This window comes from Protopterus annectens, chromosome 2.part1, assembly GCF_019279795.1.
Source record: "Protopterus annectens isolate FY-2018-M chromosome 2.part1, PAN1.0, whole genome shotgun sequence".
Classification (NCBI taxonomy): domain Eukaryota; kingdom Metazoa; phylum Chordata; order Ceratodontiformes; family Protopteridae; genus Protopterus; species Protopterus annectens.
The window spans coordinates 1,702,557,414-1,702,584,755 of record NC_056729.1 but is presented as its reverse complement, the minus strand read 5'-3'; the positions used below and the strand labels follow the sequence as shown (position 1 = coordinate 1,702,584,755).

The window sequence follows — 27,342 nt, the reverse complement described above, 5'->3', positions numbered from 1 at the left end:
TGACTAAACCTTCTGATACTACAAAATAATCTATTTCAGTTCCATACATACCTCTTTTGTAAGTGCATGAATTTTTGTCCCAAAGTTTTAACTTACCACATCTTATAACGTCTAACATTTTTAGTAAGTAATTTCCTTTCTTTTTACCCTTGCCTCTTAAATCACAATTAAAGTCTCTTGTTATTATAATATATATATATTTTTGGGGCCTGCAGCCGACTCTGTATTTACTTGTCCTAATACTTTATTTAGCTTGCTAGAGAAATCTCTTTTTCCAACTCTTTATATATATATATATATATATATATATATATATATATATATATATATTTATCACTGAAAATAATCTTTATCTTTTTTTACAGTTTGTATAAGCATACAATGTTATAAACATTTTATATAGCCCACCTAATCATGAAGGGATTCACATCTAGATCAGGGGAGGTCACTGTGCCTCTTTACTCATCCCGCATCAGGCCCATAATTGAGTACAATGCCCCTTTTGGGATGTACCTCACCAGACACCTGCAGCAACTGGAAAGATCCCAAAAGTACCTCACCAAGAGGATCAAAGGGCTCAAACAGATGCCATATGCTGCCCGGTTAAAGAAACTCCAGCCCTACTCAGTGGCATACCGCCTGCTCAGAGGCGATCTGTGCCTGACGTATAAAGCTATGTCCAACCCGGAATTAATGGACATGCTGCACCTTAGAAAATCCAAATCCCATCGAGGTACGCGCTCGAGAGACTTGAACCTCAGCACTGAAATAAATAGGACATGCTGGAGGGACAGATTCATAACCCAGAGGCTCCCTTCTCTCTGGAATAAAATCCAAGTCCAGGTTAGGCAGAGTCCCTCATTGACTCTCTTCAAGAGGAATCTTGATTAGTGGATGGGAGATTGTAGGTTTACCCCAGGTATCATTTCTGTGTCACTGTTAGACAGAGGCACAGTATACTAACCTTGAAAAAGGGCATAGCAAAATTATTTTAAAATGGGTGGCGAAAGCCAAACACACTCTGGCCAGGCTTATAAATGCCCTAGGGCAGATAGCCTAGTATGAACCTATGAACCTATATATATATATATATATATATATATATATATATATATATATATATATATATATATATATATTTATCACTAAAAATAGGCTTTATCTTTTTTTACAGTTTGTATAAGCATACAATGTTATAATTCTGTAGACTTGATCTTTCCATTTTAAATCTACAATGGTTAATCTTCCCATTTTTTCTAAAGCTACAGCTAATATTTATTCCAGAACATTTCTCATTTCCCAAATTCCAGATTATCTTTCCTCTCCATATTTTCTCTGTTTGCAATCTTTCTTCATTTGTTAAAAATCTTGTGTCTTGTAATATAATTGCATATACATCACATGTATTACACCACTTCCAAATTTATATTCTTCTTACTATATTCTTAATACTATTCTCATTTACAGAAAGCACTCTAAAATTTTCATTTTCCCTTTTCCTTAGATTCATTGTTTAATAAATTCATAGCTAATTACAAGGCTAGCTTTCTTAATAGGCTATTCTAAGCCTAACACATTTACTTCTCCAAGATGAGAATCAAACACTATATTTTGCATCTGTGAGTCAAACACCTTAACAATTATACCAAGCCCCGATCTTTAGCTGTATGTATATATTTTTTTAGCCATTTCCTTTTTTTTTCTTTTGTACTTATTCTTTTAAATTTTCTTTTTCTGTCTTTTACCCTTTTGCCAACAGAATTATTTTTCTCGTTGACTACCTCTCTGTTTCTGACTTTATCATGTATTTCAGAACCTTTTTCTATGTCCTCTTTATTATTTTTTCTCATCCAATTTTTCATTTTTACTACTTTTAAAATTTCTTCTCTTTGTTCATTTTCTTTTCCCTTACTATTATTTTCATTTTTGAAATCCATACATAAATGTCCAATTTTGTTAAATTTATAATATTTCAATTAACATTTTTCCATCATGTTCCATTTCCCCACAAATATAACATTTTCTGCTGTCACAGTTACTTAGCAAATCTCCTTCTTTTCCACAATATATATATATATATATATATATATATATATATATATATATATATATATATATATATATGGGCCCCCTACAGAAGAACGACAGCTGAAAAGACCGAAACCCACATAACCGACATCACATGGCCGACAATCAAATGCCGATAATGGGGAAACTGTATGTCCCCATAGTGCGGAATGGAAAGATTTCCATTCCTGCACTGTAGAGCGATCTCGGAGTAGGTATATTAAAGTTACTGGGGGTGTGGGGGGTGCAGGAGGGAGTAGCCCCCCTGCTAGCACAAAAATGGAAATTTTATTTTCCTTTTTTGTGCAGGAATTATGTTGCTGGTGTTTCGATTGTCGACCATGTGGTGTCAGCTATGTGGGTGTCGGTGTTTTACGCTGTTGTTCTTGTGTAGGTGATCTAAATATATATATATATATATATATATATATATATATATATATATATATATATATATATATGTGATGTGTGTGTGTGTGTGTGTGTGTGTGTGTGTGTGTGTGTGTGTTTTGGGCTGTCCCCTGTATTTTATAATACCCCTATTCTCCTCCACTTTTCCTGGTTGGTGTGTGTGTGTGTGTGTGTGTGTGTGTGTGTCTATATATATATATATATATATATATATATATATATATATATATATATATATATATATATATACATATATATATCTGTATATAGTTTTTTCTCTTTCTATTTTTAATACAATATTACAATCCCATCCACCAGTCCATAAACCCCTTTTGTCATAAACATTTGCAATGTCTAGTGCTTATTTACATAAAGCTTTCAAATGTCCTTTCAAAGTCTTTCTTTCTACCTCTGCTTGAAATTGTACATGAATTTTATTTTTTTGTTTGTCTGTTAAATACTTTTATCACATAAAGATTCCATGGGTAACAGTCTTTCTTTTTTTCATATTCTCCAATAAAAATTTCCATTAAAAAACTCTCAAATGTGATGTCACAAAATGTCTCTGTTAATAAGGGTAAATGCTCTTACCTGATGTGCTCTTACACCCAAAGGAGGTATTAAATTGTCCCACACTTCATACCTGTCCATTTGTTTGTCTTCTTTACTTTGAATCCTTTCCACTTACTTTCATTTTTCATTTTCTTTTGCCTTCTTTTCTGCTACTCCACTTTTGCTTTCTTTTACTTTCTCTGCATATGTTTTCTTTTCCATCTCACTGTTATTCTTCAGGATTGTCTGTGCATCCTCCTTTTGTATTTTCTCCATAATGTTCCCCCAAGAACCATCTCCTTCATTTTCTGGCTCACTCTGCACCACCATTTCTTTAAGTAAATCATCTTGCAACCCTCCCATCTGGAGGGCTGTAATTATGCAGCCATTGTTTGCTGAGTCATCTCCATCAAACAAGTTTCTTTGAAACATTTCCTTAGAATCCTCCAAACATTCTTCCATCTCTGTATTTGCTTTCTCCTTCATTTCTTTCATTATTCCAGCATTTTCGTCTCTCTCCATCTGCCTCCCTGTTTCTTTGGGCCTCCTCTACACCTGGAATCGAAAAAGGAAGCCCTCCTCCAAAATGGATCCTACTCACAGCAATGAGAAGTAGGGGAAGTTACCTGATGCCTTGGCTGTATTTTCCCTAGTAGTATAAATACCACCTTGAGTCTTCCATAAAAAGAGACTACTAGCCTAGTGGCACTAACCTGGTCATCAAAAGATTAAAAAAATAAATAAATTATTTTCTTACAACAGTAGATACAGGATGGTCAAAGCTAAGACACTGTCCACATATGTTCCCAGGTCCCCATAACCATAGTTATTACTACAGTACAGGTTCCCTCCCACCATCCTTAGGGACTGCAAATAGATGGAACCCTGTATAGGTATGATAGAGGGTCACAAGGGATCTCCACTACCCTTTATTACAGAAGGCAGTCAGTATTGCTTAATTGTTTCTATTCAACCCACAGGAATCACTGTAAGCCAGACTCCTGAAAAGCTGACATATAAAAGTCGGGGGCCCATGCATAGGTAGAAGCATGCTAGTTGTTTTTTCCAAAAGAGCTGAAGATGTGGTATGAATATAACCTTTTTTTTATTGAATGTCATTTTGACATGGCCAGGGGGAGCTACCTTCAAGCGGACATTAAGACATAGCTCTGGCGGTCAGTCAAGCAGTTGAATATATGGCCTTATGGTAAATCCCTCAAGTAAGGAATATTACTTGTTAAGTTGTCTATCTCGCCTTCGTTCTTGCTGTTTGGGTTCATAGCCGATCCTCGGCTCCGACTCAGCCATCTTCTATAGCTCGAGAGCTGTTAAGTGGCTCGAGGCTACCCCTTATCCCAGAATGCCCAGCGTCGGCTACCTAGATCTCGTTTGCCGCTTCAGCTGCGAGGTTGCTTCCTTACTGGCTCAGGCTTGTATAATCTTTTTGATATTATATATTGTTACTTTTTTTCTTGAAAGTTTGTGAAGTAATTATCTTTTGGTATATAGATAATATTCCTTTATCCCTTTTTTTGCAGTCTTGTGTATTTTAGCTTTGTTGGCCGTCGCTCCATATTTCTTAGACCTTCTGTTCCCTTGAACTCGTTTAAATTAGAGAGTTGTCCCTCCCCCCCTCCCCACAAGATAGCTATTTAAATTAGAGAGTTTTCCCTCCCACCCTCCCCACAGGATAGCCATTTAAATTAGAGGCTTTCCTTCTATTCTTTAACTGTAAAAAAAAAAAAAAAACTCTATTTGTTCTTGTTTTTATAGTATAGTTTTTCATTATTTGTTGTGTGGTTGTTGTTACTATAATGTCTAAAGATACTAAGGTATCTGGCTTCAAAATGTCTGACTCATGCTGTCAGAAACTGTCTCTGACAGATGGGCACACTAGTTGTGTTTATTGTTTGGGCGCTGTTCACCTGCAGGACTCCTGTTCTTGATGTCATGCTTTTAGTCCAAGGGTCCTGCAGGAGAGCAAAAACAAATTAATCTTTTGGGGATTATTGAAGTCTCAGGATTCTCCAGCTAAAAGTACTCAGCCAGCAAAATCCCCTAAGTCTGTCAAGCCATCGGCTCCACCTTCGGAGCCAACTCCTTTACTTGACCAACCAAGTATGTCGGTACCGGATGGCACCGACAACACAACTCCTCCGCTGGCTCCATCTGCTATTTCGGAGCCATCTCGGAGCCATAAGAGACTGAGGTCGCCATCCTTGGAGTCCATCCACTCGGCCCCACAGTCACCTTTATTAGAGAGTGAACGTAGCCATCATTCTTCCCACTCCTCTTGATCCTCTAGATTATCGGATCATGATGTGGAGAGAGTAGTAAGCAGGTTGCTTAAGTCACAGGCACTGGCAAAAATTCTGTCCAGCCCACCTCAACAGGTATCGGCTCCAACCGCCTCTATTTCTATTCCTCCTCCAACTACTTTTAGCTCGGAGCTGGAGACAATGGATCTGCAGGCAGTAGGACCGTCAGCGCCGATGATAATTTCTCCTTCGGTTCTGACGTCAGCTCCAATTACCTCGGTTGTACCTTCTATTGAGGGATCTTGGCACTGAGGCTCTCTTATCGGCTCTGAGGGGGGGGAGTGGCATCGGACCCTTGTCCGACCCCATTCTCTCCCTCGGAGATTCGGCGTAGGTGAGCTCGGCTCCAACATCGGCCTTGGAGCCATCACCCTCGATACGGAGAAAGACTCCTGTTTCTTTGGAGCTGAAGCTTTCTCTACCTAGAGGTCAGGACTCCTTCGAGGTCATGCAGAGTGTGCTGTCCACTGAGACAGCTCTACTGCCAGCTTCATCGGCTCCCCCCCCGTGGTGTCTGTGCCAACCTCTACTCCTCCTCCAGACCCCAAGCGTAGAGAACCTATGCCCCAGGACACCCCATTGGGTGATCCCTCTTCTTCCGAAGCCTACCCTGATCACTCGGAGGAGCCTCCCCAGAAGAAGAAGTGCAAGAGGAAATGCATAGACTCCCCTGAGTCTGTCACTTCGGATGCAGACATGGATGAATTGGAAGGGTCCCCAAGGTCTCCCTCTGAAGATGTTTCCTTTTCGGACATCCTTGAAATGCTTAGCAGAGGAGGGACTGGACTTCCCTAGCCCCTACTGAGGATGAGTCTGTATACCTGGACGCATTCGGTTCCCGACCTTCCACCTCCTGGGTATCTCCTCCTTCCAATCCACTCGTGTCTGTAGTGGCTCGAAAGGCTTGGTCAGCTCCAGATTCTGTGGAACCTACTCCGAGGAGACCAAATAAATTCATTACAGCCCCCCAGGACAAAAATTCCTCTCAAAAGGTGTGCCTGTTGATGCCTTGGTGATAGCAGCAGCCACTAAGAAAGAGTTAGCAGAGACCTCTTCTTCTGTTCATCCTCTGAACAAAGAGTCTCAGACGATGGACAGATATGGAAAGCGAATGTTTGCTTCAGTGACCTTTTCAATTATCTATGCCATTTTACACGTCTTCAAAGGGATCTCCTGAAAGAGCTTGGAGATACCCTTCAAGATCCTACAGCTGAGGGAGCAGCAGCCAAAATAGCTTCTCAGCTTGCGACTCTTAATTCCATAGTTAACTCCTCCATGAGGCTGATTTCCTATGCAGCTGATGGAGCAAGCAGAGCCACAGGGACAGGTGTGGCTCTCAGGAGACATGTGTGGATACGGCTGTGTCAGTTTGCGGAACCCTTTTGAGCGTCCTTCACCAATACTCCCTTTGATTTATTTTATTTATTTTATTTTACATTTGTTTACCGGGCTAGTCCAACTGGATACATGTCCATTTTCAGTGGAGGCCCGGGGAGAAAAGCTCCAGTTACACAGCATCATAGAGACATACAAAAACATTCAATAACATTTAGATTTTACATTTATAGAACAGACATTTTAAAACAACATTTTGAACATTGCAAGGAAAAAGTTTGGCAATAATATTAGTATGGCGTAATACCTCTGCAGTTACCAAAAATTAGAATAAGACAGAAAAAATGGCTAATAGAGTTACAGATAAGAAGTAATACTCAGGGGGGAGAGTGCAAAGAATAAGGAGGAGGGTTAGTTATAAGGAATGGTTAGAAGTAGAGATTTATGGTAGAGAATAATATTTTGATTGGTGACAGGTAGTTAGAGAAAAAACAAATGGTTAGTCAGGGTTGTTACAAGAGCATAACCAGTGATTGGAGAGGAAAAGTTTTAGGTTAGTTTTAAATAGTGGGAGAGAGGTAAGGGTAGTGAGGTCATTTGGTAATTGATTCCATATTTTACCAACTGAGTTTGAGAATAAGGAATCACCTGCTAAGTTATTAGAGAAGGAAGTGTGTATCAACATTTTGTTGGCAGAGTGCAGATTCTTCAAATTATTATAAGGTCTTATAAAGGTAGAGAGAATTGGGGTGTTATTGGGTTGGTGTAGGGCTTTGTGGGCGATTATAAGTTGGTTAAATTGTAGTAGGTACGGTAATTCAAGCCATCTTAGCTGTTTTAGATTCTGACAATGGTGGGTCCTGTAAGGAGAGTTGGTAGCAAATCTAGCAATATTATTGTATGATCTAGTAAGATTGTTAAGATTATTTTTAGAAAGATTGGTATATATGGGGGAAGCATATAACAGGGTAGAGATTAAATGGGTTCTAGCTATTGTGGCTTTGGCTACTGGTGTCAGGAAAGGTTTAATGCGATAAAGGGATCTAAGTTTTTGTTGGTAGATTTAATTGTGGAATTTATGTGAGTGTCAAACTTTAGTTGATTGTCAATAGTAATTCCAAGGAGTTTGGTGGTGGGGTCAGGTGAGATAACGGTGCCATCGTCGGATCTAAGTGTGAAATGGAAAGGGGGAGATAGATGATATGGGGTAAAGAGCAGTAGTTTGGTTTTTTTAGGGTTAAGAAGAAGACAGTGGTTAGTGACCATTTTTCAATAGTAGAGAAGGCTTTTTGTGTGTGAGAATGAAGATCAGTTTGTGATGAGGCAGAACAAATGATAGTGGAGTCATCAGCATATTGAATACAGGTAGACTGTGGAACAGAGAGGTGAAGGTCATTTATGAAAATGGAAAACAGTAGTGGACCTAAAATTGAGCCTTGTGGGACACCTAGAGAGGTAGGAAGAAGGTCAGAGAGATGGTTTTGCCAGAGAACAGCTTGTTTTCGGTTATCCAGATAGGATGTGAACCACATGGCAGAATAGTCGAAGGAGAGGGACTTCAGTAGGTGGAGGAGAAGTTGATGATTAACCATGTCAAAGGCTTTAGATAGGTCTAGAAAGAAAGCAGAGGATAGAGTATTATTGTTACGATTTTTGTTGATACAGTTGGTAAAGGATAGTAAGGCTGTGGTGGTACTATGAAACATCAGAAAACCGTGCTGACAGTTAGCTAGGAGCTGATGGTGGAGTAGGTGGGTTATAAGTTGTTTATGGATACATTTCTCCATGATTTTAGCAAGTGGGGAGAGTAGAGCAATGGGACGAAAGTTAGAGAAATCAGTAGAGTTGCCACCTTTATGAAGAGGAATAATATATGAGATTTTCCAGATTGATGGGATTAGACCTTCTTTTAAGGTTCTGTTGATTAATATGGAGATTGGGTAGGAAATGGCTTTGGCTCCTATTTTGAGGTATTCTGCTGGTAGTTGGTCAGCTGAGGGGGTATTAGGTTTTAGTTTTTGAAGTAGGGAAGAGATATAGGAGGTGGGTATAGGTTCAAGGTGAAAAGGGGAAGGAGTAGAGCTTGGACTGGGCAAGTTAGATATGTTTGGGTTTTGCTGATTTGCTAGTTTTAGTATAGTAGTGGTGAAGAAAGAATTGAAGGCATTAGCTGTTTGCATTGGACAGTCTGGGTTGGAGCCTAGTGGGTTAGGTGATTCCACTCTGCCTGGGGATAGTAGTGTGTTAATAGTAGATGGCTCTTTTCTCTTTGGGCCTCAGGTGAAAGACACGTTGACCAGGTGTGAACAAGAAGGCAAGACTCTCTCTGCCATGGGAGTCTGTTTTTCCACTCCTTCCAGACCTTATCCCAAGGGTCAGAAGAATGGAAAGATGTGGTTCCAAAAATGCCAGGGACCCTTGCCTGACACACGTGGTGATTTTTCCCCCAGAGGCAGAGGGGGAAACAACAATAACAGACACCACCCTCATGGCAGAGGGGGACCGCAAAACCAGGGTGACAGAGAAACTTTCTCTGCCAAACCCTTCAAGCATCCCTGAAGGGTTGCCCGACTGCTCATCTCTGGAGGCAGTCGGGGGAAGATTTTCACTGTACCCAAAAGCCTGGCAAAATATAACAAGAGACAGATGGGTACTATCTATCATATCCTGAGATTACAAAATTCCCTTCCATCAATCCCCCATAGAATTGAAAAAGCCTATCCCAGATGTCCCACCCAATCTAAGAGATCAAGCAGTCACAGAAGTTTCAAGACTGCTAGAAAAAAGAGCCATTCTGTACAAAAAGAAAAGTTCCGGATGGTGACACTGCAGTTCATTTTCCCTTTTCTGGGTCAGGACAATTGGATGTGCTCCATAGAGCTTCAGGACGCATACTACCATATCAAGATGGACAGATGCTCCAGGAGATTTCTTTGTTTCCGGGTAGGGGCCAGTCATTACCAGTTCAGAGCTCTGCCCTTTGGTATCACCTCAGCCCCCCGGGTGTTCACCAAGTGTATGGCAGTAGCCACGGCTCACCTGAGGCATCAAGGATTCCAGGTGTTTCCCTATCTAGACGACTGGCTCCTGACTGCTACCACCAGGCATCAACTCTTAGAGGCATGGGATTATACAATCACATCATGCACTCAACTAGGCATTACAGTAAACTTCGAAAAATCTGCCTTGTTGCCCTGTCAGTCTATTACATACATAGGAGTAGAATTAAACACAAAAGAAATGTTTGCAAGATTACCACAGGAAAGAGTTTCCACTATTCGTCAACAACTGTTAATTCTAATGCAGAGCAAAAGGGTTCAAGTCAGACATGTCCTCCAAGGCCTTGGCTCCATGGCAGCTGCAATTCTTCTTGTCCCATTAGCACGTTTCCACATGAGAATCCTTCAGTGGCTTCTTTTCACGCAGTGGTCTTTCCAGGAACTACCCATGTCTCACATGATCCTGATCACAGAAACATGCAAAATGCACCTTTCTTGGTGGATGGTCTCCCCACTATTAATTCAGGGCAGACCCTTCATACAACCCTCTCCGGTAGCCACAGTGACGACGGACGCCTCCCTGATAGGGTGGGGAGGGCATTATCTAGGCAGGACAGTCCAAGGCACTTGGCAACCTCACGAGTACCATCTGCATATCAATGTCCTAGAAATGAGAGTGGTTCTCCTAGAGTTGCAAGCCCTTCAAGACTCTCTTCCTTCTGGGACCATTGCAATCCAAACAGACAATGTCAGTGGTGTGGTACATCAACAAACAGGGCGCGACCAGGTCTTACCCCTTATGTCAAGAAGCACTCAGACTGTGGCAATGGGCGATTTCCTCACAACATTTTCTGATAGCAATGCACATCCCTGGGAAATCCAGTGTAATAGCGAACAGGTTCAGCAGAGCTATCCTCATGCCTCACGAGTGGTCTCTGAATCAGGAAGTTGCGGATCTTATCTTCTGCAAATGTGGACAGCCTTGCTGCGACCTATTTGCCACTCCTCTCAACAACAAATGCAGCAGCTACTTCTCCCTACTTCCTCTTCCAGGTGATATACTCAGAGATGCTCTAGTTCACAATGGCCTCAGGGACTTCTTTATGCTTTTCCCCCTTTTCCCCTTATTCCAAGACTCATACAGAAAGCAAAATCATTGGGTAGCAAAATGATCCTCAATGCCCCATATTGGCCTCGACAAATATGGTTCCCGTTCCTACACCTTCACCTTCTGGATCAACCGTGGATTCTGGACCCGGTTCCAGATCTGGTGATTCACCAATCAGGCGGGTTGCATCAATCTCTTCAAACTCTCCAGCTCACAGCTTGGTTACTCCACTTCCAACCTTAGCCAGGGTTTCAAATATCTCCCCAGCAGTCCGTGATATTATTGTTTCCTCACATAAGTCTACTACGAGGAAAACATATGCTAGTAAATGGAAATGGTTTTCTTACTGGGCAGAATCTAGAAATTTGGATCCTTTCTCAGCCATTTGTCCTTTCAGGACATTTGGGACTTTCAGTCAGGCTCCTTGATGGTCTCTTCAACTGCGTGACCAGCACCTGCCCACTATCACCTACCACCTCTGAGCCCACTATCACATCCTTTCTCAGCCCCAATCCATGAAATTCTTGAATTTCTAACACAGCTTTTTCAGTCTGGTGCGGCTTCCGCTACCATTATGGTACAACTAGCTGCCATTTCTAATTTTCATATCGGTATGTTTAATTCTAGCATAATGTCTCATAAGCTCTGCAAAGACTTTATGAAAGGAACATCTCTTCTTAGATCCCCAGTTAGAGATCCTCCCCCTCCTTGGGATCTCAATTTAGTTTTAGCCTCCTAAATTTTGCCTCCCTTTGAACCGGCAGCATCGTGCCCATTAAAATTTCTTTCTTGGAAGACACTTTTTCTGGTTGCTATCACTTCAGCTAGATGTGTTTCAGAACTTTAAGCACTATGTGTTCGTCCTCCTTACCTGGTGTTTCACAAGGACAGAGTTTCTCTGAGGACCAATCCATCCTTTATTCCTAAAGTCTGCTCAGAGAACAATTTAAATCAATCCATAGATCTCCCAGTTTTCTTTCCTAATCAGAGCAACAAGGCAGAATACAAGCTCCACCAATTAGATGTACACAGACAATTGTGTTTTTACCTCCATAGAACTAAGGAACTAAGAAAGTCAGACCAGTTATTTCTTTCTTATGCTTTCAACAAACAAGGTCTTCCAGTTTCTAAAGTGACCTTATCCAGATGGTTATCTGATACTATTGCCTTTATTTATAAATTACGAAATAAAGAGCTACCAGCTAAACCAAAAGGTCATTCCACTAAAGCATTAGCCACCTCTGTGGCATTTCAGTCTAGGTTGCCCATAGACTCATCTGTGCAGCTGCCACTTGGGCAAACCCCCACACTTTTATCTCTCATTACAAGGTAGATATGGTCTCCCGGAGCAGAGCTTCCTTTGGTTCTACTGTTCTGAAGAGTTTGTTCCAATGAGCCACCCGGGAGTTTAGGTGCTAGGGACACTGTCCCAAACAGCAAGAACGAAGGCGAGATAGACAACTTAACATAAAGAAGTTATGTACCTACCATAACATTCCATGTTAGTTGTCTTCATCTCGCCTTCCTTCTTGCATCCCTCCCTCTTTCCCCCTTCCTAGAGGATTGTGTGGAGTTCCCTTTTGTTTTCACTGGCTGAGCATCTTTTATTACTTCACATGCCAGGTAAATCTATAACTCTTTCCTTGTTTAGGTGTATTGCACAACCAGTTTTAGTAACTGGTTACTCTACTAATGTCTAGTGTGCGCTATCACAAACGAGATCTTGGTAGCTGATGCTGGGCATTCTGGGATAAGGGGTAGCCTCGAGCCAGTAAACAGCTCTCGAGCTATAGAAGATGGCCGAGTCGGAGCCGTGGATCGGATCCAAACTCAAACAGCAGGAAGGAAGGCAAGATGAAGACAACTAACATGGAACGTTATGGTAGGTACATAACTTCTTTTTTTACTGTTATCTTTTAAAAATATCTTCCTCAAGTCCAATACCCCTTGTGACATGTAGAGTAATACAGGACTTTAAAGATTTTGTTTGATTTATATTGATCTTCTTACTGTTCATAAAAAAGGATGATCTTTGTTATAACACAATGTATGGAAATACTGGGCAGAACAAGTTTGCTAGCGGCTATTTTGAGATCTTCTGTGACTACTTTGACATTGTCAGACTTTGCACAAGTTATAATTAAAATATCACTGTAGGATTATTTATTTATTAATTTATTTTCTGCTCCCTGTAGGACTTTGCATGATGGATTCACCATGTCTACCCCATTGGCTCATTTATACGGGAGGAATAGAAGATGGGTATTGCCAGGCTAGATGAGAGCCCTATGGCTCATTTGCTCCCTCCCATGAATCCCAATAAGCCTTCCAATCTCTATCGAGAGTTGGGTGGTAGTGAGTGGATCAGCTTGCTGGCCCTGTGGGGCTTCCATACCTCACCTAGGAAGCAACCCATCCACACATATTGTTGTTTCCCAAGGGAAGCATGCCTCTGCTTGTTATATTACCCTCAACTTATGAGTGTGAGAATTCAAACAATAAAGGCTTGATAGGCTTGACCTCCACTAGGAGTAATACTAGTGCTCCCATTAGATGTCACCCATATGGTGAGCCAGAACTGCCTCTCTCCCCCCAGGATGGGTGAGCTGGCAGTGGCCACTCACTCCCGTCAACTAGCTCCTACCAGCATCTGAGCCAGTAACTGAACTCATGTCACCTGCCCTGTAATTTATTTACTTTTATTTATTTATTTTACTTTTGTTTACAGGGTTTTAATTAAAAAAAAATTTCAGTGGTGGCCCAGGGGAAAAAGCTTTAACATATTAGAAACATTTTGAACAGACATTAAGTGACATTCTTTAACAATCACACATACTAATTAGATTACATTCATGTGAAGTAAATGAAACTATTACAGTACAAACAATACTTACTAGATTTTGAACATTGAACAACTGAGGCATATTAGTTGGTTTTTCAAACAGATAATAAAAATAGATAATAGATCTTGTGATTAGTGATAAGAAATTCAAAGAAATGGAAATGAGGAAAGTCTAAAATGATTGCTCTTTCTGTGTTCAGTCATGAGCGTTTGAGGTTTGATGAGACTCTCATATTTTCATAATATTTTTGTAATACTGTGGTAGAAGAATGCAGCAGAGATAATACTATCTAAGAGAAGACATATTGATGCTGTCACTTCTTGTACATGCAGGTCACACAACAGAAACTGTATAAAAGATCTCTTCTATCGAAAAATAACATAGTCTAGGCTCCCTCTAGTTATTTTGAAATGTCTTCACTTTTACTGCAGCACACTCCAAAGAATCTCTGTTGCAGGCACAGTCTCCCCCTGTATCGAGGTCAACTTCTCTGGTTAACAGGACTGTAGCTGTCCATTGATATACCATTTTAATGGAAGAATTGCTCACTAACAGCACTTCCTGTGGGAAGCTTTAGCTAATATAAAAAGTGTAGCCATCTCTCTTAAAGAAAGTATGCTTTTTCACTACATATAACAATACTCGGTTTACATCAGTTTTATTTACATTATGTCACATCAGTTTTATAACATTTTGACGCATAAGGCAGGGAACCATCACACTGTTGTGTGTGCATGTGTGCTTTAGTGTGTGTGTGTGTGTGTGTGTGTGTGTGTGTGTTTGTGTGTGTGTGTTTGTGTGTTTGTATTGCTAGTAATCTACAGAGTAGCACTTTCTTGCATCCCAGTACCGACTGCGAGGCTATAGTCCTGATAGCACACTTGGGAGTGGTTTTGCTGCATGCTTTTTTTTAGTACAGAGTACATTTGGGATGAGATGATTTCACGTTTCATGTTGTATTTTAACTTGCTTCACTTATGTCACCATCTGAATTAGTGACACTTGAACAGAACATGAGAGTTTCACAAGGCATTCCCCACTATCACATAAGCTAATATGGGGAAGTTTGGAACATACATACACACATACAGATATGCGTGCGCACACAGAATTACAGTGAGCAGACCGCACAGGCTGTGAACTATTCCTTGCATCTCCTGAGGTTAGAAACACCATCATGAAGGATACAGAAGCTATGTGGCAGGGTCAGTCATCATTATACTATTGATGGGGGTATTCTTCCTATAGATCCATCTAAGACTCCACAACCAGACCCACCATCCAATACAGCATATACTGTGCTTTCTAGCTGAGTTGTGTCAGCATACATTGCATATAGTTTATTTTAGTCATTGTTAATTGGGCAAGCTCACTAGGCAAAAATGACTGTTATAAGGGTAAACCAGGGTCTTTCGTCTGATAACTGATATACTTAGAATCGCACCATACACAACTGTAGACTAAGGGAATCAAACACGTGACTTTCAGGTGAAGATTATTAACAGCTCATAAATTTAACTGCTTTGCTATACTATTAGATACCAGCATGCATATGCCTAAATACTCTTTGCAAAGAGCTGTCATTGCCTATAATTTATTTGACATCCCAGAGTGGTAGCTTCTTTGTCAGTATATGGTCGCAAAGTGAGTACCACTGCCATCAAGCTTGACAAAGGAGAGCAAGCCTGGATTTGTTTTTTCCTCCCTCCCTGACCAGCCCTCTAGTTTCACAGGTAGTTAACTGATTCCAGGTTTCGAACAGAGCTGGAGGATGCCCTGCAGGCATGCAATCAGGGCAGTCGTATGTTTAGAAATACTAAACAGTAGAGGAACTGATACATGCACACCATATTCTTTAGTGGCAGCATAACCTTCATTGCTACAGAATTGTGCTAACTGTGATATTGTCAAGGATAGTCTGCACTTCTCTCTCTAGGCTTTCAAATATTAGCTAAACCACTGTCCTCCCCATAGTGTAGTTTTAGGTGATGCCAAACTGCAAATACTTCTGACATAGCAAATCAAAACCAAGAAAACCTAAAAATGTTACTACTCAGTGCTGCAAGTCTGAACAAGAAACTCCACTGTCTACAAGTTCTGCTCACACTAAAGAATGCTGACATCTGTGCAGTCACTGATGCATGGTTTAAAGCCACAGAGACATTCCTAGCATTGAAAGGTTATACTGCTTCCATACATTTAGACCAGCTACTACACAGACAGGGACTAAAGCTGGAGGTGTCATGATCTGCATTAAAAATAAATATACCTCAAAATTGATCAAACAGGACAATTCACTTGAGCTTCTCCACATTCAAATCACCATAGGCAAAATACCATACCACTTCATTGCAAGCTATATATGCCCTCTATGACCCAGGAAACTCATAACATGTATTTAAACTTACTAGAAACACTCACCATTGAACCCAATACCATATTCATGAACAACTTTAATTACTCCACTATTGACTGGGAATCATGTATGACACCAAGCATACAGACACAAAGAGACCAGGATTTTGTAAACACAAACTCCCTGGACCAGATTGCTAATGCACCTGCCAGGAGCAGACACATATTGGATCTGGTTCTCACTAATATGGGAGAGCACTACACACTCCCTAGTTTTATGTGCTCTCTGATAAGGACAGACAACAAACCAGTCTCCTTTGAAGTAAAGATAAAACCCAGAACCCCAGCCAACCCTGGAATTTTCAGGAACTACTCTAAGGCTAACTTCCTACTAAGTGATCATCATCATCATCGTCAATCCCCTTTTTCTCATTTTTCTACAAGGGGTAGGGATGTCATGTTAGCTGTTGCCATCTCTCTTGATTTCTGGTGGATGCAGCTATTAACATGCTTATATAGTTTTTTATTAGCAGCAGTGTTCTTAGAGTTTAGGGGGGCTTGAAATTTTGCCAGGTTATCACTTAGTAGGAAATGTAAGGTTATCACTTAGTAGGAAGTTAGTAGGTAGTAGAAGTAATTTCTACTAAGTGATAACCTGGCAAAATTTCAAGCCCCACCTAAACCCTGAGAACACTGCTGCCTGGGTGGAACTGTTCAAAGAAACCCTATACAAACATGTTAATAGATACATATAGGCAGTTGTACCCACCAGGAATAAGTACAGAACTAACTCAAAAAATAAGCAAGCTTGGTGAAATCACACCATCAATATAGGTTCATAGATTAGTACTAGGCTAACTGCCCTTGCGAACCATTTTAAACCTAGCCAATTATCCCTTGTGAGACTCAAACCCTGCACCTTGTGTTTGTAAGACAAACACCTTAACCATTAGGCCACCCTCCCACCATGTATATGCTGTATAACAGACAGAGGAAAATCATGGTAAAAATTAGGAGGTGTTGCACCCAGAAGGATAAAGGCATTGTCATCATACCTCTCAACTGTTCAAATTTTTGCCTCGTATATTTGGTCTGTTTCTCATAAAATTTGTAGTTTTCTGGCAAATTATTGAGGAATGAAGTACCTAAATAATGGAAAATATCTGAGTTTTAGACTTCATACCCTTCAGAAAATACTTGCTAATACAAATACTGTTATTCTAGCAACTTTCTATGTTTATAAGCGCAATGCAGTATAATCCCATTGTAACAGACTCAGTTATAACGGAATCTTGGCTATAAAGGAGAAGGTCCACAGATCCCGGCCGTACTCTCACACAAATGTGTAGAAAAGGTGCCAGATATAACAAACTCACTTATAAGGGAATTTTGCTTATACCAGACTGCTGATAGGTGCTGGCTTATTCTGTTATAACAGAATATGCATGCACATTTATATGGGTGTGTGTGCTGTTTTGTGTGAAATGGCAGAGGTCAGCTAGTTCAAAAAGGCGTTCAATAACTCTAATAAATGTCAGATTGTCGTTTTAATAGAAAATAACAACATAACACAGGCTGACATCATACGCAAGTATGGTCTTAGTAAGTTAATAGTTAGTGCTGTTTGGATTAACCGTGAGAAATACCAATCCTGTAGGCAGTTTGCTGATAGTAGCAAGAAAATGTGGAAGGCTTCATATGATGACATTAAAGATGCTGTTTTCCTTTGGTTAAAGCAAGCGTGTTCAGTTGGTGTGCCTGTGTTTGGTGCAATATTAAAAGAGAAGGTAGCTAGTTTTACCTGTGAACTTGGTCACGGTGACTTTAACTGCAGTGATGGCTGGTTGGTTCAGTTTAAGAAATGCCAAGCTGTTATCTTCTGCATTCTGAGTGGAGAATCGTAGTCTGTACTGCAAGAATTGGCCAAAGACTGCCCACAAAATAAACTGCCACAGCTGCTAGACTGATATTATGAATGTAACATCTTTAGTGCAAATGAAACAGGTTTGCTGTTTGGGCTTCTGCAGGACCACACAATGACATTCAAAGGAGACCCTTGTCATGGCAGCAAGGGAAGTAAAGAGCATTTTACTTTGTTTGCTGTGAATATGGATGGATCTGAAAAGGTGTCGCTGTTAGCCATCAGTAAGTCTGCCAACCCATGATGTTTCTTGTGAAGTCAATGCCAGTGCAGTACAGAAGCAACTGCAAAGCATGGATGACTGACAATCTGTTCAGCGAGTGGCTGACAGTATTGGATAGAAAATGTGTCAAGGAAAAATGGTATGTAATGATGATCGGTGATAACTGTAGCACACATGATCCAGCTGTTTATGAACAGCTTAAAGCAATACAACTGGAGTGTCTGCCAACCAGGTGTATCAGCCAGCTTAAGTTATGCAACATGGGAATTATCCAGAACTTTAAAGTTCTGTAGAGAAAGTGACTTTTGGGGAAACTTATCATGGCTATTGAGAACAGAGATCTGGAGAATTTTGCAGTTGATATACTCCAGAGTCGGCACTGTGGGTGTTCAGTTTGGGAGAATAAAATAACAGCTACTACAGTTAGCAATTGTTTTAAGAAGGTGGGGTTTGTCAAGGATGTTCTACAGCTGACCGTGACTGTGGCAACATTTTTGAATGACTGATAGAACTGCACTTTCTGGACCAGACTACATCACTGGAAGAATTTCTTGCAGCTGATGAGCAGGTCCAGATAGAGTCTGTACTGACTGACCAGGAGATTGGAGGAGAAGTTAAGGCAAAGTCTGCAGGTGTTGATTGTGCACAAAGGGATGATGAATCCTGTGATGATGAGGCTCCAGTGGCACTTTCACCATCAACACATCAAGCAAACATGACCCTGACAATGTTGCAATGTTGCATTGAACATAACACTAGTGACCCAGTCAAGTCAGATGTCCTGATGACTTGCATTGGTAAATTAGATGCATACATGGCTAAAACGTCAGAAAGAAATGCAATTCAGAAGAAACTGACTGATTACTTTGGTTGTCGGTAATTCATTACAGTACATACATGTAAAAATATTATAGCTTGATAACACATTACATGTAATTTCAGTGTAAGGTGGAATAAAGTAAGAATAAATTAAGAAGTGCAAGATTTTCTGTTGGCTGACTGATTAAATTGCTTAAGTAATACATTACGGTACTGTATGTGAAAACATATTATAGCATCCACTTATGACATCCACAGCTTGTTGACAGTTTTGGACCCCTCCCCCTGTCCATATCTGTCCATACTGGCCCTACCCTCCTCTCCTCTTCTCTGTGTGTACATCATAAATGGATGCCTCCACTGACCTACTATACCTGCTAGGGTGCAGCATCATACTAAGGATCCCTGTAGGTATATTCATTTGTGTGGTAAGACTACCTCTGGGTATAGCAGATGCTGGATATAGCAAACTACTTTGCCAGATCCCTTGAAGTCCATTATACAGGTTCTACTGTATTTAAAATTTGTCCCTATTTTTGAGCCTTTGTCCCCTGTTATTTTCAGCTTTGTCCAGATTTCCTGCATTTGAGAGGTATGACTCTCATCAAACTAAAAAAACTCAGAAGACAAAGTCTACCAAAGCCAAATTTGAGGTAAATTTGGCCTCCCGGGCCAAGGACAACCACAAGGCATTCTTTAGCTATGCCCCTTACCTCAAATGCAATACACCTTTGTGTGCAGAGCTCATTGTGAATGGAGCTACCTATACTGAACCAGAAGATGCAACAAACCTAATGGCAGACAAATTCAGCTCTAACTTTATCCCTCTTTCCATCCTCCCAAAACTCCCTTCAGGAATTATCATCAAATATAACCTCCCTACTATCACTAGGGAACAAGTCCTCAATGCTCTCTTTAAGGCCCAGAACACTGCATTGATGGACCCAGACAATATCTCAGGTTGCCTTCTAAACAGAATGAAACATGACCTGTCAGGCCTTCTGGAATCACTATTAAACCCTGGCCTCCAAACAGGCTTTGTGCATTATGAATGGAGGACAGCAACCATCATCCCTCTGCACAAAGGCCAGCCATCTACAGAACCTGGAAATACAGGCCTTTAAACCTCACTATGGATTCATAGGTTCATAGGTGTTTACTAGGCTAACGACCTCAAGGGCCTTTTTTAAGCCTAGCCATGCATCCTAAATCTCTGACAAGTTTTGGTACCCTTAAAGTGTAAGCAGAGGCTTGGGAGATTAAACATTTACAAGCAGGGATTTGGAAGATTAATGATTTACAAGTTTCATGTGTCCATCAGAGGCATAAGTGCCATGAGAGGGATGAATTCCCTGTTCCCCATCCAATTGTCCCAGTTACACTTGAATTGGGTTAGGGAGGAACTCTGCATCACATGGATGGGGAGGTTGTTCCAGAGATGGGGCAGTTTCTGGGATACATACTTGTCTCTCCAGCAGGTCTTATTTATATCACAGGCAAGGTTTAAGTATTTTGAATGGGTCATTCTGGTGTTGTTTGCTTTGTGGATATGCAGGAGGTCCTTCAGAGTGGGGTCTGACAATGCCCTGTATGCTAGGCATAGATCTCCCCTCAACAGCCTGCAGGCGACAGAATACAGGAATAGGGCCTTGAGGTGGCCTGCATAGGACATTTTATGTCCTGTATTCTTTTAGTGAGGAACCTCTGTGGATGTTCCATTTGTTGGATATGCCTGCTTACATACATATCAAAGGGGGCACTGTACTCGATGACAGGGCTGAAGAATACCAAATACAGTGGAACAATGACTTCCTTGGAAGTAGATGCCATACATTTGTTTAGAAGTTCCGCAACATAGAATGATTTCCTCACTACCTAGACACATGATGGTAAAAGGATAGATTACTGTCTATGTGTGTACCTAGGTCCCTGACTCATGATTCAACTCTAAGGAGTGTGTTGTCAATATGATAGTTACCAGAGGTAAATAACTTACGAAGGATACTGTTATGCATTTCTTGGCATTTAGTTTTAGTCCATGGCTCTCGCACCAGTTGTTTGTCTGTGTCAGGCCTTCCTGGAGAACATTTATGTCAGTGTGGGATTCAATGACAGCTCTTAATTTGCAATCATCTGCAAATTTAGTAAGACAGAGACCATTGACATTAGCCTTGACTTCAGAGAAGTAAATGCCAAAAATGAGTGGTCCAAGGACCGATCCCTGAGGTACTCCATTTGTGACTGGCCTCTTTGTAGAGCTGGACTACCCAGTTCTAACTTCCTGGGTCCTGTCTGTGAGCTAGTTGACTACCCACAGGGTGACATACGGGTCTGTACATAAACTCTTCCATTTGTCAACAATGTCTGAGTGGGGTATTGTGTCAAATGCTTTGGCCAGGTCAAAGTAGGCAATGTGAACCACTTTGCCTTCATCCATTGCTTTGGTGACCTTCACCAAAAAAGTTCACCAGGCTGAGTAGGCATGACCTGCCCTTGATGAAACTAAACTGGGTTGGGTCCATTGTCTGGAGGTTTACTATATAATTATTGATAATTTCCATGCTCAGATCTCTGGCTAAGAACACCAAAGTCTGAGCAGCCCTGATAAACTGATAATAAGAGACCAATTCTCTACCATTATATAAATAAGTTGGGCAGTTTGTCCGGAGTGGACAGCCTGTGAGCTCTTTATACTTTTCATCTGATAGTAATTGATATGATTCCATCTGTGTGTGAAGTCACTTAACCAGTAAATGCTCCTTTAACACTTAAAGTGACTAATATAGTGGACTTACCTGGTTAACTTGGATAAAATATAAATAAGGCTTACTGTGGCAGTTTTTCATGTTCTGAATGAATAATGCACATCCTTTAAATTGGTGTTCATGTTTACTGAGTCAGTAACTCTTTCAATCTCTTCATACGAAAAGCATTTAAGCAAGGCTCCTACTTTCTGATACAGCATAAGGCACTGGGATACATAAAAATGAATGTACTAAATACTAGAACAATACAAAGAATAATCACACATTTTTCTACACATGTAAATAAAAAGTACGAGTTAAAGCAGATGTAGATAAATCTCAGAAGAAATATGTTTTAGAACATAAATGAACATGCAAAAGGGGGTTTCCTTCACATCCCTATAGGGTAATCATATAACTGCACCTGTCCATATGTCTTTTGCTCACTTACAAGTGTCTGTATTAGATAAATGAATGCTTAAATGTTCGAATCTCTAAAGGTCGACCTTTAGAGATCGAACTTTTAAGTGTTCGAATATCTTTAAATATTAAAAAAAATAAAAGTAAAACAAAAAAAACTAAAGGGTGTAAGCAGGGTTTACCTTTTTTTAAATGCATTTCTAAGTAAATTTCTCTGTTTCACTTTTTCTCCACATCAATGTGACTCCATTGGATGTGCTAACACTAGAATCCCTCAGGGAAGAGATGCTTGAGCAGATTGTAAGTGGGTCTATATTACATTGACGAACGCTTAAATGTTCGAATCTCTAAAGGTCGACCTTTAGAGATCGAACATTAAGTGTTCGAAAATGTAATATTTTTTTTTTCAAACACTTAAATGTTCGATCTCTAAAGGTCGACCTTTAGAGATTCAAACATTTAACCGTTCGTCAATGTAATATAGACCCACTTACAATTTGCTGAAGCATTTCTTCCCTGAGGGATTCTAGTGTTAGCACATCCAATAGAACCACATTGATGTGGAGAAAAAGTGAAACAGAAAAATTTACTTAGAAATGCATTTTGCTGTTTATCCAAGTTCAGTCTTATATATATATATATATATATATATATATATATATATATATATATATATAGGTGCAGGGGAGCTTGTTTTTAAGTGGATTATGTTTCGTTCATTTTTGATGTGAGCATTTGCTTCCTTGAATGAGCAGGGTAATTGTGAGGAAACGTAGGAAGACAGAGAAGGGTTCAGTAAATGAGGCACTGAGACTACACTGAAAGATAAGATGGCACTGTGAACAGAGATGAAGGTTCAGGTTAGAGAATAAGTGTAGGGCAGACAGAGCATTGTAAAACCTAGTGAAATAATATATTTAATTTTAATGGCAAATAAGGTGTGTTTTTTGAATGTACAAGAATATCACAAAACAAAAAGAAGTAAAATGCTACTATAGACATTCTAATTAATGTTCCTGTTTTTCCAAGCAGTTAACAGCCAAAAGGAAGATGATATCCCATTCCCAGTACAGGAAGCTGTAAAGGATAAAACTACTTCCTGGTTAACTGTCATAGACACTGAAAAGTGTCCTGAACCCAGCAGTGATGAAGTACCGACTGCATACTGGATACCTGTTTGAAACCATGAGATCATCTGTTGCAACAGAAGTGAACATCCTTTCAAAAGATACATTTGCTGGGCCTTTGGTAGATTTTTCTCACCAAAGAAATAATCCAAGTGTACTTTGTGACTTAAAGTACTGGAAGAAGCGTTCTTTAATGGTGTGTGCTATTGTGATTAAAATAAATGTATATGAAATGCAATGATATTTGAATTTCTTAGTTACAGAAGTGATTTAGATGCAGTCTAGCGGCAAGAAATAAATGATATCCACAGGTTTTCCTGTTTGCACTTGTTTTGAATAGTTACTGCTAGACTTTGGTAAGCGATATTTGAAATAACAACATGCTATTTTGTTGGTTCTAATACATATGAGACCTCCATAATGTAGGTTAATCATGGACACTGAGGTACAGAAAGCTGTTACCGGCTATGGTGCACTGTCTTTCTGTCATGGACAGGTGGGAAGAAACTACTTTTGGTGATGCAGCCTACAGACAGCCATACTAAATACTTGCAAAGAAAGAAAGAAAAAAGGGAGCCTTGGCCTAATATTAAAGGTACTTGCTACACAAACAAGCCAGTCTCCTTGATTTTGTTCTGTGAAAACTCTCTTCTCTTCCTTCTCTTTTATTTTTGTTTGTGTTGCTACACTTTCCATATCAGTTTCCAGAGACGCAACTAGCCTCATCACAGAATATTTTAGGAGGCAGAGCAGAAGACACAAGATGGGATGAAATATTTGTGAAAAGCTCCTAGATATTCCTGATACCTCAAAAGAGAAAATTTTATACAGGTGTTTATCAGCTGTGGTCCTAAATGGAGAAAAGGCCATGTGACACTCTAGTATTTAGATGAATGGCTTGCAATGTAATATACAGTTGATGTAGACTGTGTGTTAAGTCTGTGATGTGCAGTCTTTATTCTGTATTCTCTGTTGATGATTTAATAAAAATCGTTTTAAAATAACATACAGCGTGTTTCTCAGTTTTATAAACTGTGTTTCTGATTAACAATTTCACAAAATGAGCTTGAGTCATCTGTATATTTGCAGAATCCTTAAGGGATTTGTGGAATGATATCTTATTGTGTAGGTTAATGCACTTTTTTCATTAGTGATCTGGAGAATTTATGGTTGTCATCTTGTTCAGTTTTTGAAGTCAGCCAATGCAGACTGAGATTCAGACCCCAGTTAACATGATATAGTTTGTTTGCAAACTCTTTTTACCATTTGAATCATGTACTAACTTGTTTGAGTTCATCTAACTAACAGACAGATGGGTGGATACATAATATGTTTATTTTAGTGTGTATATTTCATACTGAAATAACAAAGATATATTGCATTTCATAGATAGATTAGTAGGTTCATAGATTAGTACACGGCTAACTGCCCTTGCGTGCCATTTTTTTAAGCCTAGTCAATTATCCCCTGTGAGATTCAAACCCTGTGCCTTGTGTTTGTAAGGCAAACACCTTAACCATTAGGCCATCCTCCCAACCATGATTTGACAGTGTTCTAGAAGCAGACAATTTCTGGATATCTTCATGCTCTTCTGTTTCCAAGGTTGCAATCTACTGATCTGCTTTATGCCTGAATAATTGAATTGCATTTCTATTTCTGATCACTTCAAAACTATTAAATGATCTCTTAAAAGCAGACAGAGATGAGCCTTGTTGAAATATGAGTTGTATAGTGTTCTGTCATCTGTGCAGATTTGTGTATTTTGCTTTGTCACAAGCTGATCCTGTTTATGATTCTTGAACTGGCATTAAGCCAATGAGGTTTGTGTTATATGCACAGTGTTTCAAAAGGGACAGGCTGAGACAGTGCCCTGAAGACCCGAAACAGATCACCCTTTATCAGCCTCTACAGCAATAGGTAGGAGCCTACACAATAGTAGGTACACTGAGAGCTCCCAAGATATCAGTGGAGCGTAAACGTTGTAGTTTCTCCTTTTCTTTCTGAGAAACGTTTAAACGTTTTTCTAGTTGAGGAAGTTATTTCATTAGGTAAGTATAAAAAAACTGCACTCTATTCTGTTTGGAAGAATTATTATTGCATACATTGGTAGTTATTTAACTGGATCATCCTGAAATAGTCTAGAATTGTTTCCTTTTTTCTATATTGTTTTTAATCCCCATGACTGTCTAAAACCACGCCTTCCCCTACTGCAGGCAGAGCTAACTGGAGGGTACTATCATCCAGGTAGTTATGAAGATGTTTTGTGCCATTTCTGGCATTTTTGAAATGAGACCATTTCTATTTGGACTGCTAATGTTCCCCCAGTGGCTGATGTGAATAGCAGCATTGTTGTGGGATATCCTACTTCCTCCCCTTTGATGTGTATGCTTTCACTCACAAGCTACAAGTATAGCTCTCTCAACCTCTTAGCACAAGATATCTGGACAAACCCAAAAAATAAAGGGGTGGACAAAGCCCCCAAAATAGGCAGACATTTTAAATATTGCTCTTATAAGAATAAAATGTCTTGTGTAACCATATATTTTTCTAAAGAATATGAAGTCTGAAACTCAAATACCAGTCATTATTTAGTGAATTCAGTCCTCACTGATTTCACACAAAAATCCAGAAAATAAATTATTTTATAAGAAACAGACCAAAAATATGAGACAAAAACCTGAACATTCTGCAAAAATCTGGACAGTTGAGATGTATGGCTACAAGAGCTACTTCACTGTCTTGGGATCACAAAGTCTACCTCCCTGATTCTGGCCATTTAAGTGTTTTGCAAATGTCTAAAGTAAGGCTTTCATCTATCTCGTCTCTCTGTTGATCAGTGGCAGTGAAAAACATTGAGCAGCCTGCCTGCCCCTGTGGGAGTGGTTACTGACTTGAAACTGTAGTTTTATTGGCCATTTTGGGTCAATTCCAAAACTCCTTCATCTTCCTCTCTTAAAACCTGGTTGCCTCGTGGTTTTGGTGTCTCTTCAGGCTTGTTGGCTATTGGTGAAGCACCCACCAAGAGGAGAAAACGCCGAGAGAAGAAAGGAGCCACTTTTGAGATTTTAAGTATTTTTCCTCTATTTGCTAAGTTTTTCTGTATAGCCGCCTATTTTGAGCATTTTCTGGCTTGTTAAACTTGATTTCTGCATTAGCAACTGTATTTAGAGCACTACCTAGAGCTGTTTACTGAATTTCCTGTTTGCACTTATTTTTAAAATTGTTTTTTTCTCAAAACTTGCATTTTATCTGTCTTTGGCCTAGTACTCTTGTGTGGGGTCATTTACTGCACTGTTATAACTTGTTGATACTTGTGAACCTCTGCTATCTCTGAAAAAACAAAAAAACAAAAAAAATATTGCTTTTTTCCCACGTTTCTGAGATTTAAAAAAGTTCAGTTACAGGCTTGCTGTTCTTGAACTGTTTGTAAGTTTCTGTGAGGCCATTTTTTGCTTGGGCTAAAGGGAAGTCTCTCTGTTGATCAGTGGCAGTGAAAAACATTGAGCAGCCTGCCTGCCCCTGTGGGAGTGGTTACTGACTTGAAACTGTAGTTTTATTGGCCATTTTGGGTCAATTCCAAAACTCCTTCATCTTCCTCTCTTAAAACCTGGTTGCCTCGTGGTTTGGGCATCTTTTCAGGCTTGTTGGCTGTTGGTGAAGCACCCACCAAGAGGAGAAAACGCTGAGAGAAGAAAGGAGCCACTTTTGAGATTTTAAGTATTTTTCCTCTGTTTATTTGCTAAGTTTTTCTGCATAGCCACCTATTTTGAGCATTTTCTGGCTTGTTAAACTTGATTTCTGCATTAGTAACTGTATTTAGAGCACAACCTAGAGCTGTTTACTGAATTTCCTGTTTGCACTTATTTTTAAAATTGTTTTTTTCTCAGAACTTGCATTTTATCTGTCTTTGGCCTAGCACTCTTGTGTGGGGTCATTTACTGCACTGTTATAACTTGTTGATACTTGTGAACCTCTGCTATCTCTGAAAAAAACAAAAAAAAAACAAAAAAAAATCTTGTTTTTTCCCACTTTTCTGAGATTTAAAAAAGTTCAGTTACAGGCTTGCTGTTCTTGAACTGTTTGTAAATTTCTATGAGGCC

The 27,342-nt window shown here is 39.8% G+C and overlaps 1 protein-coding gene across 1 annotated transcript in view; it reads left to right on the top strand.

The window, feature by feature from the left end:
* The window catches only part of LOC122794790, a 228,216-nt gene extending 203,970 nt beyond the window's left edge, over nt 1-24,246 (top strand). The window contains exon 6 of the mRNA XM_044063409.1: nt 23,148-24,246. Coding sequence (XP_043919344.1) covers nt 23,148-23,296 — 149 coding nt within the window. The 3' untranslated portion in view covers nt 23,297-24,246. The remainder of the gene's footprint in view (nt 1-23,147) is intronic.
* The last annotated feature ends 3,096 nt before the right edge of the window (nt 24,247-27,342 follow it).